The 16,265-nt window shown below is 34.4% G+C and overlaps 1 protein-coding gene across 4 annotated transcripts in view; it reads right to left on the bottom strand.

Annotated features, from left to right (window-relative positions):
• LOC143258616 (uncharacterized) overlaps positions 1 to 16,265 on the bottom strand; it is a 141,640-nt gene that overhangs the window by 35,122 nt on the left and 90,253 nt on the right. For all 4 annotated transcript variants that reach the window (XM_076517836.1, XM_076517834.1, XM_076517833.1 and 1 more), the window contains one exon: positions 3,092 to 3,193. In XM_076517836.1, the coding sequence (XP_076373951.1) occupies positions 3,092 to 3,193 (102 nt within the window). The remainder of the gene's footprint in view (positions 1 to 3,091; positions 3,194 to 16,265) is intronic.

A 16,265-nucleotide genomic window follows, 5' to 3' on the forward strand; every position in this document is an offset into this window, starting at 1 on the left:
AAATTTCCTTCGACTTTCTAAGCACGTTCTCACTCCGCCCAAAACGGCTGTTCGTGAGCCGAATGCAACATACATTAATAACAACGAACTGCTTTCTAATGTCCACTGGTAACTGTTAAGTTCTTCTACGCAGACACGTTTCAAGGAATGTACTGACAAATATAAATACGTCGTGAGGAGTGGGTGGTAGATGAAGTTTTGGCCAGTTTACCATCTCCAGCCCAACAAACATCACATGTTATAAAGATCGGATGATAAAACGACATCTATTTGTGTTGACTTTAAAGGGATAAAACCGCCGGAGTGAATAAATGTAATGATGTTAAAACATATAAGAGATGAATTAAATTATGGATAAGATGGAGAAGTATGTTATGGTATAAAGGGTTAAATTACAGACTGTGTTGTTGTATACAAATTAGAAGTACTTTGTTTAGTGTTAGACGCAAAATTAAAGAATGGGTTATTGAAGTTGTGCCCAATGCAGGAACCGAACCGCAGTTTTTAGTGTTAAAATACCTAGAGCTTACCATCGAGCTACCTGGGAATCATAACTGTAATAAAAATATTTTTTTACAAAATTAAACGATAAAATACCCTTGTAAATAAGAGAAAGAGAAATAAATATGGAATTTCATTGTATGGGATGAAAAATACAGTAAAAATATTCTGTAGTTTGTATACAAACAAAGTCGTCTAAGTAGCATTAACATACACCATTCTTTAAATGAAGGTAAAATAGAAAGCATTATTTCATATAGATAGGTAGAATACACTCTGAGGTTTTATATCAGTCTTATGGAGCAGCTGATATTAAGCAAATATTTTAATAAAGTTACTTTAGCACCTCTCTCTATATATATTTATGCACCTATGTTTCAGGTAATAATAGTATTCAAGACGAAAGATTAGAAGGTTAATTACTTCTTTAAGATTTTCTTTTCTTTAACGTATTTAAAGTTAAAAATATTTCATAATATTTCATATAACATCAAATATTGTTGTTTTAAGTCAAAAAGAATTTTTAAGGTCAGTATTTTTTAGGTTTAATGATAAAAAATTACTTGAAAAGCCATTTTTTTTTAAAGTTTAGCATCCAATAATAAACACAGCAACAGAAATTTCTTAGAGAAGAGCGAAAGCGCCATCGAGCACTAATTTCATGTGGTTATAGAAATTTCCTAGAAATCGTGGGGAGTCACGAACCCACAAATATTCTCGGTTGATTCGCTACTTTGCCTGCGGGAGAAATACAATAATGAAGAATTTCGAAACTAATAATCCAGTTTGATGAGTTTTTGTCGTTTCTTTCAAAATATTTTGTTTTCACGCTTTATCTTAACACTACTATTAAATTACTGCGTGTGTTTTTTAACTTTCTTCTGTTAACCTTTTTTTTTTCGTGAGCGAAAAGAAATACCCTTTAAGTAGTTACCGCTGCAACTCATGTATGCCGTTGATATAAAGGTAACGAACTATAGTTTGTCAGCTTCAGGCAGTATTATATCATTTAAAACTGCGTATGTTTGTTTGTTTTTTAATTTCGCGCAAAGCTACACGAGAGCCATCTGCACTAGGGAAGGCAGCTAGTCATCACTATCCACCGCCAACTCTTGGGCTACTCTTTTACCAACTAATAGTGGAATTGACTGTAAATTATAACAACCTCACGGCTGAAAGGGCGAGCACGTTTGGTGTGACGGTGATTCGAACTCGCAACCCTCAGATTACGAGTCGAGTGCCTTAACTACCTGGCCATGCCGGGCCTACAACGTATGTGTTATAAATCTATAAAAAAAACGCTCTCGATAAACATCACACAGTGAAAGACCAGAAATATTAATTCAAAATAACATTACAGTTAGTTTAAATCGCCGGAATAACTGATTGTTTATTTTTTACAAATCAATACACGGATGCTATGTGAAATATCATGGAGTTTTTTCTCATAACTGTTATTTATGCACTTTTGTTCTGCAAGACTCTCATGTGTTTATCACGTAGTTCTGAAACAAACATTCATAAAATATTTGCATAACAAAACAAAAAATTAAAATGAAAAAACATTGCCCGAGATCGTTTCTACTTAAAAATTGCAAACAATCATTTTTAGCTATTTCGGATAAAAATATTATATTGTAAGCTATTACGTTTACCTTAAAATTTCGATTTATAGCATTCAGATTAATGTGTACAGAATCTTAAATTTTTCTTAAATATCCATTAGTGTTGTTCAATAGACAGCGCAAAACTTTCAGAACAATTTTAAACATCAATAAAATTACAAGCTTGTTGTATTACGACGATAGGCAGGTTTTTGTCATCGTATGTGCCACTTCATAACACAATGGCCTACGGGAACATTTAAACATTTCTTATTTTTGAGCTTAAATTAAAAAAAGAATTTATTAATGATAAATTTCATAACTTTAATACCTGAAGTTTGAAAAACATCCCTATAGTCTCTGAATAATCTATTCATTTTTTGTGTTTCCTATCAGGTATTAAGTATTATAATATCTGAAATTGAAAAATATCACAAATCTATCATCAGTGAAAACAGTGCATAATAAATAAGAACGGATAAAGAAAGACTTTGCGAAAACTAAGCATACACTGTTGTGTGTACTTATATCATATATACGATAAATATGTCATCATTATACTCAATTCGCTTTTATGTTTTTCACTTGGAAACAATGTGTAACATCAAACTGTGGTTATAGTAAAATATACATAAAACTAACACACTTTTAACGTAAATGAAGGATAGTGCCCTCTGGTGGTCAAATAAGAAAATGATATACAAATAGTTAAAACAGGGATATATTTATTCTTGCGTATTGTAACCACATAAAAACCTTGACTTTTATTGTTATTCAAAACTTAGGTCCTTTAAATACAGTTGTTACCAAAATCTCGGTTCATCCTCTTACTGTGAAACAGCTTAACTCACTAGTCAAATTCAACCAATCAGAATCCCTGCTGTCAGCATTTAGAATATAGCTAAGATTATTCTGTTGTTGACTCAGAAGCTAGAAGTAAACTTTACAAACGTTTCTCTTTCGCATGTTAAAGTAAAAGAAAATACCATTTCATCTTGCGCATCCACGTGACTTCCGTTTTTCAGTAACAGTCGCACTACTTCCACATGACCCTCCGTTGCCGCCTGGTGTAGAGGAGAGTAACCTGACTGTATAAGAAAAATAGTCACTGGTTCCGTATTTGAATACAGCATTAACAAGCATAAAATACAAATAAACAGTTCATGATAGTTAAATACCTGATTTTCAATTACACAAATTTCTTAATGGCCCTATAAAAATCATTTTCATATTTCATACAACGTACTGAATTCGCAGAATCAACAAGTTTAATATAAAACATAAATGTTAAAAGTGAAATTCATTTTGAAAGATACCTTCGTTCTTAACTGATAAACAAATTTGTCTTCTTTTTTGTTAAGTGTAAAGCTACACAATGGATAGTCTGTGCTGTGCCCATTGCGAGTATCGAAATCCGATTTAAAGCGTTTTAAGCCTTCAGAATAACTGTTGAGCTACCACACATTAGATAAAAAAAACTCCCAAAACTGGAAAAACATTATGTGAAAAAATTGAAAATATTTTCTCTTCTCTAGCCAACAACAAGATAGATTTGAGAGTATTCGAGTGTAAGATACTGTCCTTAAAAAATTACCCACCGTTCCCTTCTTTATGTGACAAGTTGAACTACACACAATAAATAATGTGTATGTTAGATATCGTGATTTCTAGTTATTTAATGACACGGCATGACCAGGTGGTTAGGGCGCTGGACTAGTAATCTGAGGGTTGCGGATTCGATTCCCCGTCACACCAAACATGCTCGCCCTTTCAGCCGTGGGGGCTTTATAATGTGACGATCCATCCCACTATTCGTTGGTAAAAGAGTAGCCCAAGAGTTGGTGGTAGGTGGAGATGACTAGCTGCCTTCCCTCTAGCCTTACACTGCTAAATTAGGGATGGCTAGCACAGATAACCCTTGTGTAGCTTTGCGCAAAATTCACAACCAACTTAACAATATAGTTATTTCAAAATGTCTAAATTACGTAGTTAACACAAAATAAACTTGAGTTCGTTTGTCGTTTAAATGACGCAATGTCTCAGAGTTAACGTCGAAAGCAACACGAATTTATGTTTGTACCTTACACAAAAATAAAACAGAAAAACACTCTGAAAACAAATACTGAAGGTATTAACACCATTGATGAACTTTGCGCAGCTATAGGTAAAGAAAACATGTTTTTTTTTGTTAAATTATTTTTCAATTTTTCAAGAACATGTGTTTGATAATAAAATTGACATATAAAATTCGTTGAATATGTATATATGTAATATACACACATATATACAATTCGAATAATACACATACATACACACATATATATACAATTCGAATAATACACATACACACACACATATATATACAGCAATCGTAAAAAACAACAATCAGTCTGTTTCCTATCACGATTTTCGACAAACTGTAAGAGAACTTTGTAAGGATTCTCCTAGTGGTGGGTATAGAAGTAACTTATTGTGAATAATGGAGGAGCTTTATCGACACATTAGGGCCTGGCGAATTATCAGGAGCCACACCGGTATGTAGTTAAATGCAGTGATATGATACGAAGTTTATGTTTCTCTACAATAAGTTAAGCACAATAATGATCTTGAGATATTTCCACAGGGTTATAAACAATTTATTTGCTTTGTTTCAAATTTCAGTTTAAACTTGCTTCCATAGAGCTCTCGATATAGATAAAATTCATTCTCAAACCTGCATGATGTTTTTACTTGATTTAATATCATATACGTTAAATACTTTGGTAATATATTTTACTTAGACTGTGAGCGAAACACAAAACTAATATTCTCCTAAATATTGCATACACGCAGGAGCGCGCCCGCGCTTAGGAGAGACATATAAACGACTTAAAACACCCAACCTGCAAGTTATAATTAAGAGCGAACATAACCCGTAAATGTCAGAGCGTTTCGCTATTTTACTGCTAGATGAAACTTTTATTACAAACTTAATAAGCAGCTATCATTATTTGTTGGATATGAATCCACACGAATCGGTAAGCAAGTGAGAAGAATTCTCTTCTCTGTGAGCTAAAGCCTTAGAGAAGAAACACTTTATATTTCTTACGTTTATAACCTCTAGATAGTTTTATGATTTAAATAACAACTCTTACAGACTTATTATGACCTAGTTAAGTTTTATCGAATCATCGCCATGAAGAACTTATTCTTGCAACTCAACCACGTTTATATAATAGAAATAATAAAACGTTTAGAAACAACATGGAACTTATTGGTCCATCTCGGCTGTTCCATCCTCTAAACTAAATTAAAATAATTTTAGAAAATATTAAAGCTAGTCATTACTGTTCATATACTTATCAAGCTATTTCTTAAACTCACTTAAGCTTACTGCCTCTCATTATGATAGTTTTAAACCCTGTTTTAAATTCCAGGGTTTATTTTAACTTTCAAACTTTTAACAGGTTTATGATTCCCAATGTTTTGGTTCATAAATTAATATCCGAGCAAATATTAGAATTTCCCAGACAAGAAAACGAAGTTTGTTCACTGAGAGCGGGACAAGAAAAATTAACAAAGTTTTCAGATTATTTTGCGAGTTACGTTGCATTTGCTTACACCGCAACTAGGTGCAATTTTATGTGAAAAATATTGATATACATTACCATTAAAATTGGTCACGACAATAACTGTGCATTATTGGTTCCTTCGGTCATTCATTAATTGAAAACTTACGTGTTAAAAGTGTTCCTTTAATACAGACTATAAATAAATACACTTTAAACAGCATTGAATAATCATTACCTAACACGTGGTAAAAGATAAATCTTAATAGGTCTGAAAACTATTAAGTATTGCGAACTGTCATTACAGCATTTTTACAGAAAAAAACATACATAATTTATTTTTTGTATCCCAGCTGGCCTGAAGAGCTCTGTATTGAGTGAAACGCGTCATCGACGAAAGCTATGATGAATATAGTGTGGTTTGAAAATACTATTATTATAAACTTTTAATTCTTGAAAATCCTTAAGAGACTAAATAGAGAATATAGTGTTTAAAACTGTAACGAGCCTAATCCTAATATCCTATGTTTGTTTGTTTTTGAATTTCGCGCAAAGCTATGCGAGGACTATCTATCTGCCCCTAATTTAGTGCAAGACTAGGGGAAAGGTAACCAGTAATCACCACCCACCGCCAACTCTTGGGCTACTCTTTTAGTAACGAATAGTGGGATTGATCGTAATATTATGACGCCCCAATGGCTGAAAGGGCGAGCATGTTTGGTGTGACGGGGATTCGAACCCGCGATCCCTCAGATTGAGAGTCGAGTGCCCTAACCACCTGGCCATGCTCGGAACTTTTGAATTTGGATTTGTTTGAATCACTCAGAAAGTAGGAAATGAAAATCTTCTCCAAGCGAATTCAAATAAAGACTGAATATTATCGAGACTTGTATGAAGAAGCTGGGAATGAATATTCAAAATTAAGAAATTGTTTTGAATTTCCTAAATTAAAAAAAATATTTAGAATGAGTATCTTAAATTAAGAAATGATTTAGAATGAATATCCTAAACTTAGAAATTATTTTGAATGAATACCCTACATTAAGAAATTACCAACATTTTAACTCCCATTTAGAGACTAAAACTAATTTATAAGGGGCTAATTGTTAAAGACTTTATAACAACAAGGTTTAGCTCCAGTGTTTTCCTTTGAACTTAATTTGAGGACCGCGGGTTCGAATACCCGTTACACCAAACATGCTCACTCTTTTAGCCGTGTGGACGTTATAAGTTACGGCCAATCTCACTATCCGTTGGTAAAAGAGTAGCCCAAGAGTTGGCGGTGGATGGTGATTACTAGCTGCCTTCCCTCTAGTCTTACACTGCTAAATTAGGGACGACTAGCGCAGGTAGTTCTCGTGTAGCTTTGCGCGAAATTCAAAAACAAACAAATAAATCATTTGAACTTCTTCCTACACCATCGATGAGTCTATTGTTGCAAAATTATGTATTGTTGACTAAAACATCAGCATCGAATGATTGTAAGAATTTCCTATAGAGAACTACAATGCCAATTTTAGAACGCACATCTTGACATACTTTTTTTTACAAACATTGCATTGTACGTGGATTTCAGCTTTGCACTCTAAGACTGAGCCAAATGTTGTTGGAACTATACTGTGAAATTTGACAGCTTTGTTGTCAAAATGGATTACTATGATTAAAAGGAAAACAATTAGTTGATTTCAAAGTGTAGGTGGGGTTAGTGAACGTATGTCTTGTGAGTTTTCGTGAACTTAAAATTCTTCTTTGATATATTATTATTAACAGCTGACAGGTTCGGGAGATATAGCCAGCGTAATTCAAATAGATTTTTATTTAGATCGTATATTTCATTTTTCGTAACTAAAGCTTTAACTTCGTCGATGACAGCTGCTCCCAAATCGTCCAGTGTATGGCTTTGGAGCTTATTGCTGTTCTTGTACGTTTGTTTGCATAAATAGCTTTCCCTATTATGGAAGAGGCAGACTAAAGAAAATGTACCTAGTTAAGCTAACTTTTGGTTAATCTGTACCAATAAAAAGTTACATTGACCACCAGATTATAACGTCTCCACAGCTGAAAGGGCGGGCATATTCAGATTTAGAGTCGAGCATCCTAACTATTGAAGTATGTCAGGCTGTTGCTGTTATAGACGCTCTGCTGTATGTTTTTTCTGCTTCCATGAAAAATAATCAAGACTCCCTTCTTTGAGATTTATCCTTTAGTCTAAAAATCTCACTGTATCAGTATCGTTCCCCAAAAAAGACTAAAAAACGTATTTTTTCCTGCCACAAGTCTTACAGTGTGAACAGTCGATATTCAAACAAGTTATTAATTATTTATCTATCAAAAGAAAAAAGGAGAGTCTTTTAATTTAAAAGAGACAGACAAAACAAAAACGTCTTCCCTTTCTGTGCTGCTGTTTGAAGTTGAGCCAAATATTTTTGTTTCTCGGCTTCCTCAAACATACAACAGATGAACCGATGTATTATCTGAAGAACACGTAAGGGATATTAACTGAAAGCTCTACATCATGAATTATGTAAAAGGACGCCACAAAAACTTGAAAAACCAGAGTAAGTACTGTAAAAAACCAACCAGTACTTGTCTGTAGTAGACAAGTCACGTGCTCAGCAAACTACTAAACTGCTCACGTGATCATTCTTCTTCCCAGTTTCAAAGGACTGCTTATTATATTCAGTAATCACTGGAATAAAGACAAATAGACGATACTAATTTATAAAATATTTTACATTTTTTAGCCTCAGATAATTTCGGATACAAACTTAACTTTTTAGCTAAGAGTGTGTTGTTACGGATTAACAGCTGGAAATAAACGAGTTATAAAAACAAACGAACTTTGTTTGAGGCACGGATACTGTTGACATGAAATTGATAATGCATATTCGAGCATTTAAACTAGATTTTAACACACCATTTTTTAATATCAACGTTTTGCACACCAGTAGTGTTGACTAGAATCTAGTTTTCTAATCTCCATTTAAGAAACGTTTCTTCCAAAATAATTATTTTCTTAAAATAATTTTTATTTTTTCCTGTTATATTCTGCTCAGCTTGCAGGAAAAATAAGAATCAATATTAAATATACTGTTTCTTTGTTAAGTCAGAAAGGTATGCATTTCTTATACATACTAGGTGTTTACTTCCTTTCAAATTAAAAATATAGATATTTATTGTTCATAGTAGTTTCTTTCCATTCAGTTTAGAAAGGTGAACATTCTTTTGTTCTTTGAAATCTTCAAAAATTGTTCCCACTTACCATAGACACGTTTGGCAAACTTGTTTTGAAATGTTGCGACACATTCTTAAGCTAGTTATAAGTTGCTAGAAATAATGAATATTTCTACAAAAGGTGTCGTGTAGAGTTCCTCAACCTTGTATTAATATGTTCGTTACTGAAGTTGGTTGTAAAAAGGTGTAGGAAAAGTTGGAGTTTTATGTTTACTAATCCTCCTATCATTTCCTAAAATGATGACCAAGTGATTTTAGTCATTTCTATTCAAAGTGCACTCTTGAGGAATTAACCTTATTCTAATGTGTTTATAATGGTTAGGTCTCTCATTCTAGACAATTTTTCTACAAACTGAATTTCTTTTTGGAATTTCGCGCAAAGCTACTCGAGGGCTATCTGCATTATCCGTCCTTAATTTTGCAGTGTAAGACTAGAAGGAAGGCAGCTAGTCATCACCACCCACCGTTAACTCTTGGGCTACTCTTTCATCAACGAATAGTGGGATTGACCGTCACATTATAACGACCCCACGGATGAAAGGGCGAGCATGTTTTGCGCGACGGGGATTCGAACCCGTGACCCTCAGATTACGAGTCGAACACCTTAACCCACCTGGCCAAGCCGGGCCTACAAACTAAATAGAAATGTTATTAGTAAGAGAGTGGCGCTATCTTCCATTCTGTGCACACTTTAATTGAGTTGTGTTTTTCTGTGTGTTTAATCCTCAAACAGCGGAAATGTTGTAGGTAACACCACAGACAAAAAATTGGGGGAAAAATTTTTTTAAACATAATCTTTAGCATTTTTATTGTGAATTTTGAAGAAAATATGAAAAAAAGTGAAAAGAAGGAAAAGTATAATAAAGACTTATTTATTACATGTTCAAATGTTTATTTTAGGGTATGAAAATCACGAACACATTCTCCAGTGCAGAGAGGGAGCTGCTCTACATTTTTTACACCAGGTAGTCATCATCTTTCGCTTCTTTTCTTTTCTTGTTATATACATACATGCGTGCCCCCGCTAGTACAGCGGCAATTCCACGGATTTACAACGCTAAAATCAGGGGTTCGAATCCCATCGGTGGGCTCAGCATATAGTCCGATGTGACTTTGCTATAAGAAAATACACACTTACATACGTGACATTGCCTCTGTCCACTTTTTCTAGCTCCTGAGGATGGAATGCTTTCTAAAAAGTGCCGAGAAAATGCTTCTTTTCCAACAAGTCTATAAGGAACAGTAAGGCTATGTCTTCCTGAAAAAGGTCTTGTCACCCTTCCATACCTTTCCATAATTGATAATTACATTATAACTAAATTGCCTCAATGATGGTTTCTTGCCAGTTTTACGAGATACACGTTATACGAATTCTAAATTGAGATAACAAGTATGTGACAGAAGAGCTTCTTGCACTACACCACACATTTAAGAAGGCAATCAATTTGTCATCAACTAGCCTCATGTTGACAGCATAATCTAAAACCATATCGGGTTTGGTTATTGTTTGTTTAGTTTTGTAATCATTCTATCCACTGTATTTCATTTCACCTTTATGTACTGTACTAAGTAAAGAAACAGGACGTTTGTCTTTCATTGAAGTGCTAAAATATTCCCTTGGTTCTTGGTCTCAACACCTCTCTCATTCAAAGGTTCGAATTTAGACATGCTCTTCCGATTGGTTCTAACTGTTCAACAAAAACCAGTATTATTTTCAAAGAGAAAGCTGCATAATTCTTGACTTGTATAATAATTATCAGTATGTACTATATGACCTTTTCCAAGATAGTCTATTATCAATTGATTGACAACTGATCCTGAGAATCCTCATCGGGAATCTTTAGGGACATCTACATCACTTATAGAATAGATAATCATATCTATTACAATTCCTGTGTCACAATTACATGATACGAAGATCCTCATTCCAAATCTATGGCGCTTGCTTGGAATGTATTGCTTGAAAACAATGCAACCCTCGAAGAGAATAAAAGATTCACCAATAATCACTTTTTCAGACAGAGAAAAAGATTACTTAATTTTATTCTCAACCATTGTAAACACTTCTCGAACTTTCCATAAGTGCAAGTATCTAACAATCTTTCTCAATCGATCTCGAGCAATGTATTTTGGAAAAACTGGAGTTTCTAAAAGGGGATCATTCTTCCAATAATCAGTCAATAGACACATTTTACATGCGGCATAAACATTAGCAGAGTAAAAAAAGTGTACATTTCCCAATAGTTGTATCTTCACATTTTTCTTTTTGTGAAGTAGAGGGAGTGTTATTTTCACTTTCTTCGGAACTCAGAGTTACAAAACTTATAATATCTGTTTGTTTCTCACACAATATAACTCATTATACTTTGACCAAATAAAGCAATAAAAATTCATGTTCTTTAGATTTTTCTGTAAGCTTAACTTTACCTGCAAGTCCAGTGTTTCTACTAACAAAAGAATGAATAAATCGACCAAAATCGTAGCACCTGACCTATTGATAACCAATGGATTCTGATTCATTATTTAAATTACGTTTAGAGCTTGAAACAACTGAATATGATGATGATGATGAAGAAAACTCTGAAAAGTTTTCTTCTTTATTGGAATAATTATCACGTGCTGATACTTCAATTTCGTCTTTTGATAAAAAACATTTTCGCTTCTTTCCTTTAGCTGACCCATCCTTTATTTTCTGCTACATGACTTAAACTAAGAAAATGACTCAGGCGCAACGCTTTGAGTGGGTACGGTTACTACGGTGTAAGGGGGTTGTCAATTGTTTTAGCGTGTATCATCAATTGATGATCTCATGCTCAGTACAGCTATCATCAATTGATGATGGCCGCCGTTTAAGGGTTAAAATAAATTAATATAATTTTCTTATGGCCGAAGGAAATAGTATTAACTCTGCAGTACTTGAGGACACTACACTCGATCATTAATGACAAAGCAAAAATGTAATTTAAATCTAGAATTATTGATGTGTTACATATACTCTTGGGCCCGAAATGGCTCAGTAGTTAATATGCTCGGACTGTAAAGCCAAGGGCTCATTAATCATAGCTCGATAACGTAAAAATTCTTTTCAAACTTCAGAACTGTGGACCCTATAAGAGTGATAATAAAATTCTACTATTTGGCCAGAAAAAGAGCAGCCCAATAATTTGCGGTGGGGTGTTGCTGACTAGCTGCGTTTCTTCTATTCTATCAGCATAAAATTAGAGATTGTTGTGCACAGATAGCCCTTTATATAGTTCTGTAAGTAAAAAAAAATAATCATGATACAAAGAAACAAACTGTCTCATAATGGCTGTTTAAACAATTTTGTTAAACTATTTATGTTTCAAAATGTTTGTAGCCCATAACGTTGTTTGTTACAGGGTCTTTCAGAATTTATGAGATATACAAACCCATACAAGTACAAGAACAAACATGCCATCAATAGCACAGTTACTATCTGCTGTACCAACCGCGGAAATTTTAGTGTTTAAAGTCAATAAACTCATCGATGATCCACAGAGAAACTGTTGCAGTTATATATACATATTATAGTTGGGGTCCCCTATGTAATTTATGTTGTTTTTAAATTCTTTGTACTGTCTGATTGTATCCATTATTCTTATCACTTCTTTTCACTAAACTTATAACAGGCAAAAATATAGAATACCTCAAGAAGATACAATACGTGAACTCATTTACTTCATTTACAATCTCTGGTCATGTCTGTAGTTAAAACGTCACTCCACATCTGTATCTAGTGGAATAATTGTTTCATAATTTCTGTAAGTGTTGGCTGAAATATCTCTTCACACATATATAGCCAGTGGATTGGACATTTATTTGCAAGTGGTAATGCAAATATATTTTCGCATCGACAGCCAGTGGACTGAATTTTCATCGACGCTTGTTAGTGGTGTTTTAAATATTTCTTTACGTATATAGCCAGTGTGTTCAAAGTATATTAGTCTTACGTGTGCTATATAAAATGCTACATTGTGAGTTATCAAGTTGAAGTGTTTATTAAAATCAATTACGCATCTACAAAACGATTATGACTAAAACACATTGCCAATAACTGAACAGAATACTTATTTACATCATTCACAAGGATTCTTAAAAGGTACATTTTTAAACAACACTTAACTGAGAGTAGTAAAGCTGTACGAATACTTCATTTAGCATAATTCACTAAGAATAAATGTCCTTAATCAGAAACTTACCTGTTTTTCTGAATGGTTTGGCAAAAATAAGTTACATTTTATGACTTATTTTTAAAAAGATATGTTTGAAATGTACTGAAAGGTTGTATAGCTACTACTTAGTAGTTACTCAATATAATGTCTTTAATGGAAGTGCACACACGTTGAAACATAATGAACTTTAAGAAGTGTATTACATCAGAAAAACAGAAACGACTGCGATCAAAAACGTTGATATCAATTTAAAGTGCAAATACAAGAATTATCAGTGCAGATACGACAAATGAGAATAAGTTTCATCTCCTGGTTAGAACTCCAAATATGGTTTTAGACACTTCAAAACAAATCAAACACAATTTTATGCAGAACAATGACGGTCGTAGTAAGCTACTTCAAGGCTACATGAAACAGAGCAGTTCATTCCTCTTGAAGGTTGTGAGCTAATGTAGATTGGGATGGGATTATGAGGTTTTCTCCTCCAGTTAAAAGAAAACAAATCGAACTTAGTTCCTAGCTATTATTTAAGGGAATTAAAGTCTGGCTACTCCCAGCGTATTTGGGAGTGATAAAAATGACGAATACGCTATAATTTTGAAATGTGATTTTAACTCAGTCGGTGTGAAGTTCCTAAAAGCGCAAAGTTCCAAGCATTAAATCTTACTAGGCCTGGGTTGACCTTGTGGCTAGCATGCCAAACTATAGATCCGAGGATCCATGGTTGGCTTCCTGTTGCTGCAAAATCATAATCTGCACTTTGGGTGCATAATAAGAATGATATTCAATTCTGTATACTAGTATTACAGTATCTGGATACCAGTATTACTCTACGACAAGATTGAGTTTTGTTGGATTGTTCCATCGGAAAGAAAATAACTATAAGTGGAGTCGCCATCTAATCAACTCTGAAATAAGGAACACTTCTATTAGTGTTTTATAATTTTTAATACTTTAATAGGAAAGTAAAGTTGAATAACAAAGATGAACCCGAGATAAAATCGCCTTTCATGCTTAGAAGAAATAGATTTTACCGCTCAATAAGGTCTGTTTTGAATTCCGCGCTAAGCTACGCGAGGGCTATCTGCGCTAGCCGTCCCCAGTTTAGCAGTGTAAGACTAGAGAAAAGGCAGTTAGCCATCACCACCCACCGCCAACTCTTGGACTACTCTTTTACCAACGAATAGTGGGATTGACCGTCACATTATAACGCCTCTACGGCTGAAAGGGCGAGCATGTTTGGTGTGACAGGGATTCGAACCCGCGACTCTTGGATTAAGAATTGAGTGCCTATAACCACCGAGCCATGTCGGGCCACTCAATAAGCAAAGGTTCTGTAAAATATGTAACAGGCAGTAATCATCGCAATGACCAACGCCCATTTACAGCATATAGAGATACAGTATAAACTAAAAGACCAGTCATTGGTGTGTGTTTATGATTTTCAAAGCAAAGCCATATCATGTCATCTACTGTGTCCACAGGGAGGAATCAAACCCTGATTTTAGCGTTGTGAATCTGTAGACTTTCTAGAGATTGGACAATGACAAGTTAAAAATAAATGCAACAAAATATTCTCTTGTTAATGTGTGTGTATATTTTCTTAAGCAGAATTTAAATGTTATTAATTTGTAACTCTCTGTGTTTTGTAATATGCTAAGCCTAATTAGGTAGAGCAGTCGGACATCAGTTTGTCGTTTCTCATTCACATATTACTTATAAATCGTGAAATAGCAAACACCCATATTTCAGCAACAGGTTATAGCCGGGTGATAAAATGGTATATTATATTTATTTATTGGAAATAAATGTTTATTTTCGCTTTTCCCATACAACATAATTTTATATCTTAAAATCTCCCACAACATAGGAAGAGGGATCAGTGACCTTCCTACAAAAGATTCCTTCTCTTCCCGCATAAAAAATAATTGGGCTCCTACGTTTATTTTCCTATAATTACAGTTATGATTTTGGCTGTTTGATATCAGTAACCTAACTTAAAATTCAAAATTAGGCAAAATTTAAAATTGCACCTAGTGTTTGTTTTCAAATTACACATGTATCAAGTTTCGAGCTGTTGGTATACACATAGGTGAGAAGGCCTGGCATGGCCAAGCGCGTGAGGCGTGCGACTCGTAATCCGAGGGTCGCGAGTTCGCGCCCGCGTCGCGCTAAACATGCTCGCCCTCCCAGCCGTGGGGGCGTATAATGTGACGACCAATCCCACTATTCGTTGGTAAAAGAGTAGCCCAAGAGTTGGCGGTGGGTGGTGATGACTAGCTGCCTTCCCTCTAGTCTTACACTGCTAAATTAGGGACGGCTAGCACAGATAGCCCTCGAGTAGCTTTGTGCGAAATTCCAAAACAAACAAACAAACACATAGGTGAGAGATTAACACGTACGGAGGGACTGTAATTATTATATTTCAACCCTGATAGTACGTACACACCACTAACTGTGGCGGCCAATGTATATATTCATTCTGTTCTATTCTTTCTGTAGACGTTTTTAATGTACCAGAATAGTGAAACCGCCCTTTATTTTAAACATATTAAAATGTCTGTCTCACACTGTTGGCAGTTCTTAAGTTTGTCAGGTCCTTCGGGCTCCCTCACGCTCCCAGCAACTACGAGGGCACACTTATGCTACTAAAGAGAGGTCGATGGAACATCTGAATAACTTTGATACAGGTTCATTAAAGGCTACCAAAAAATTTTTGGACATGAGCCGCAAGAAGCGTCTACTACTCAAAATAACGGAAGCATGACTGTAATGTAATATTTTATGATTAACATAAAGTACACGAGGGTAACTGTGAAATACAGCTGTGGCATGGACACCCTATGGGTCAATGTCCATCATCTCGTTCTTTGGATTAAATTTATAACACACTATTTATTTTGCCTGTAGCTACTCTTTCATACCAAGCTATATAATCTAAAGTAAAACACAAAAAGTTATATATTTGTGATTTGTGTTGATCCTATTTAAGATGGCAGCGTTACATGTTGTCCAGAGTTATCAGTTTATGTCTCAACATTGAATCTAAGTTAACAGTGACGCTTAACCCTCATGGTGAACTTTCGAGGGTGCATGTATATAGGGAAAGGATTTTTAAAGTTTTCTTTTTTCTTCTCGGAATAACACAAAATGTTATTGTTTATTTAAACCTTCCAGCGATTTAG

This window comes from Tachypleus tridentatus, chromosome 8 (assembly GCF_004210375.1).
Source record: "Tachypleus tridentatus isolate NWPU-2018 chromosome 8, ASM421037v1, whole genome shotgun sequence".
NCBI classification, from domain to species: domain Eukaryota; kingdom Metazoa; phylum Arthropoda; class Merostomata; order Xiphosura; family Limulidae; genus Tachypleus; species Tachypleus tridentatus.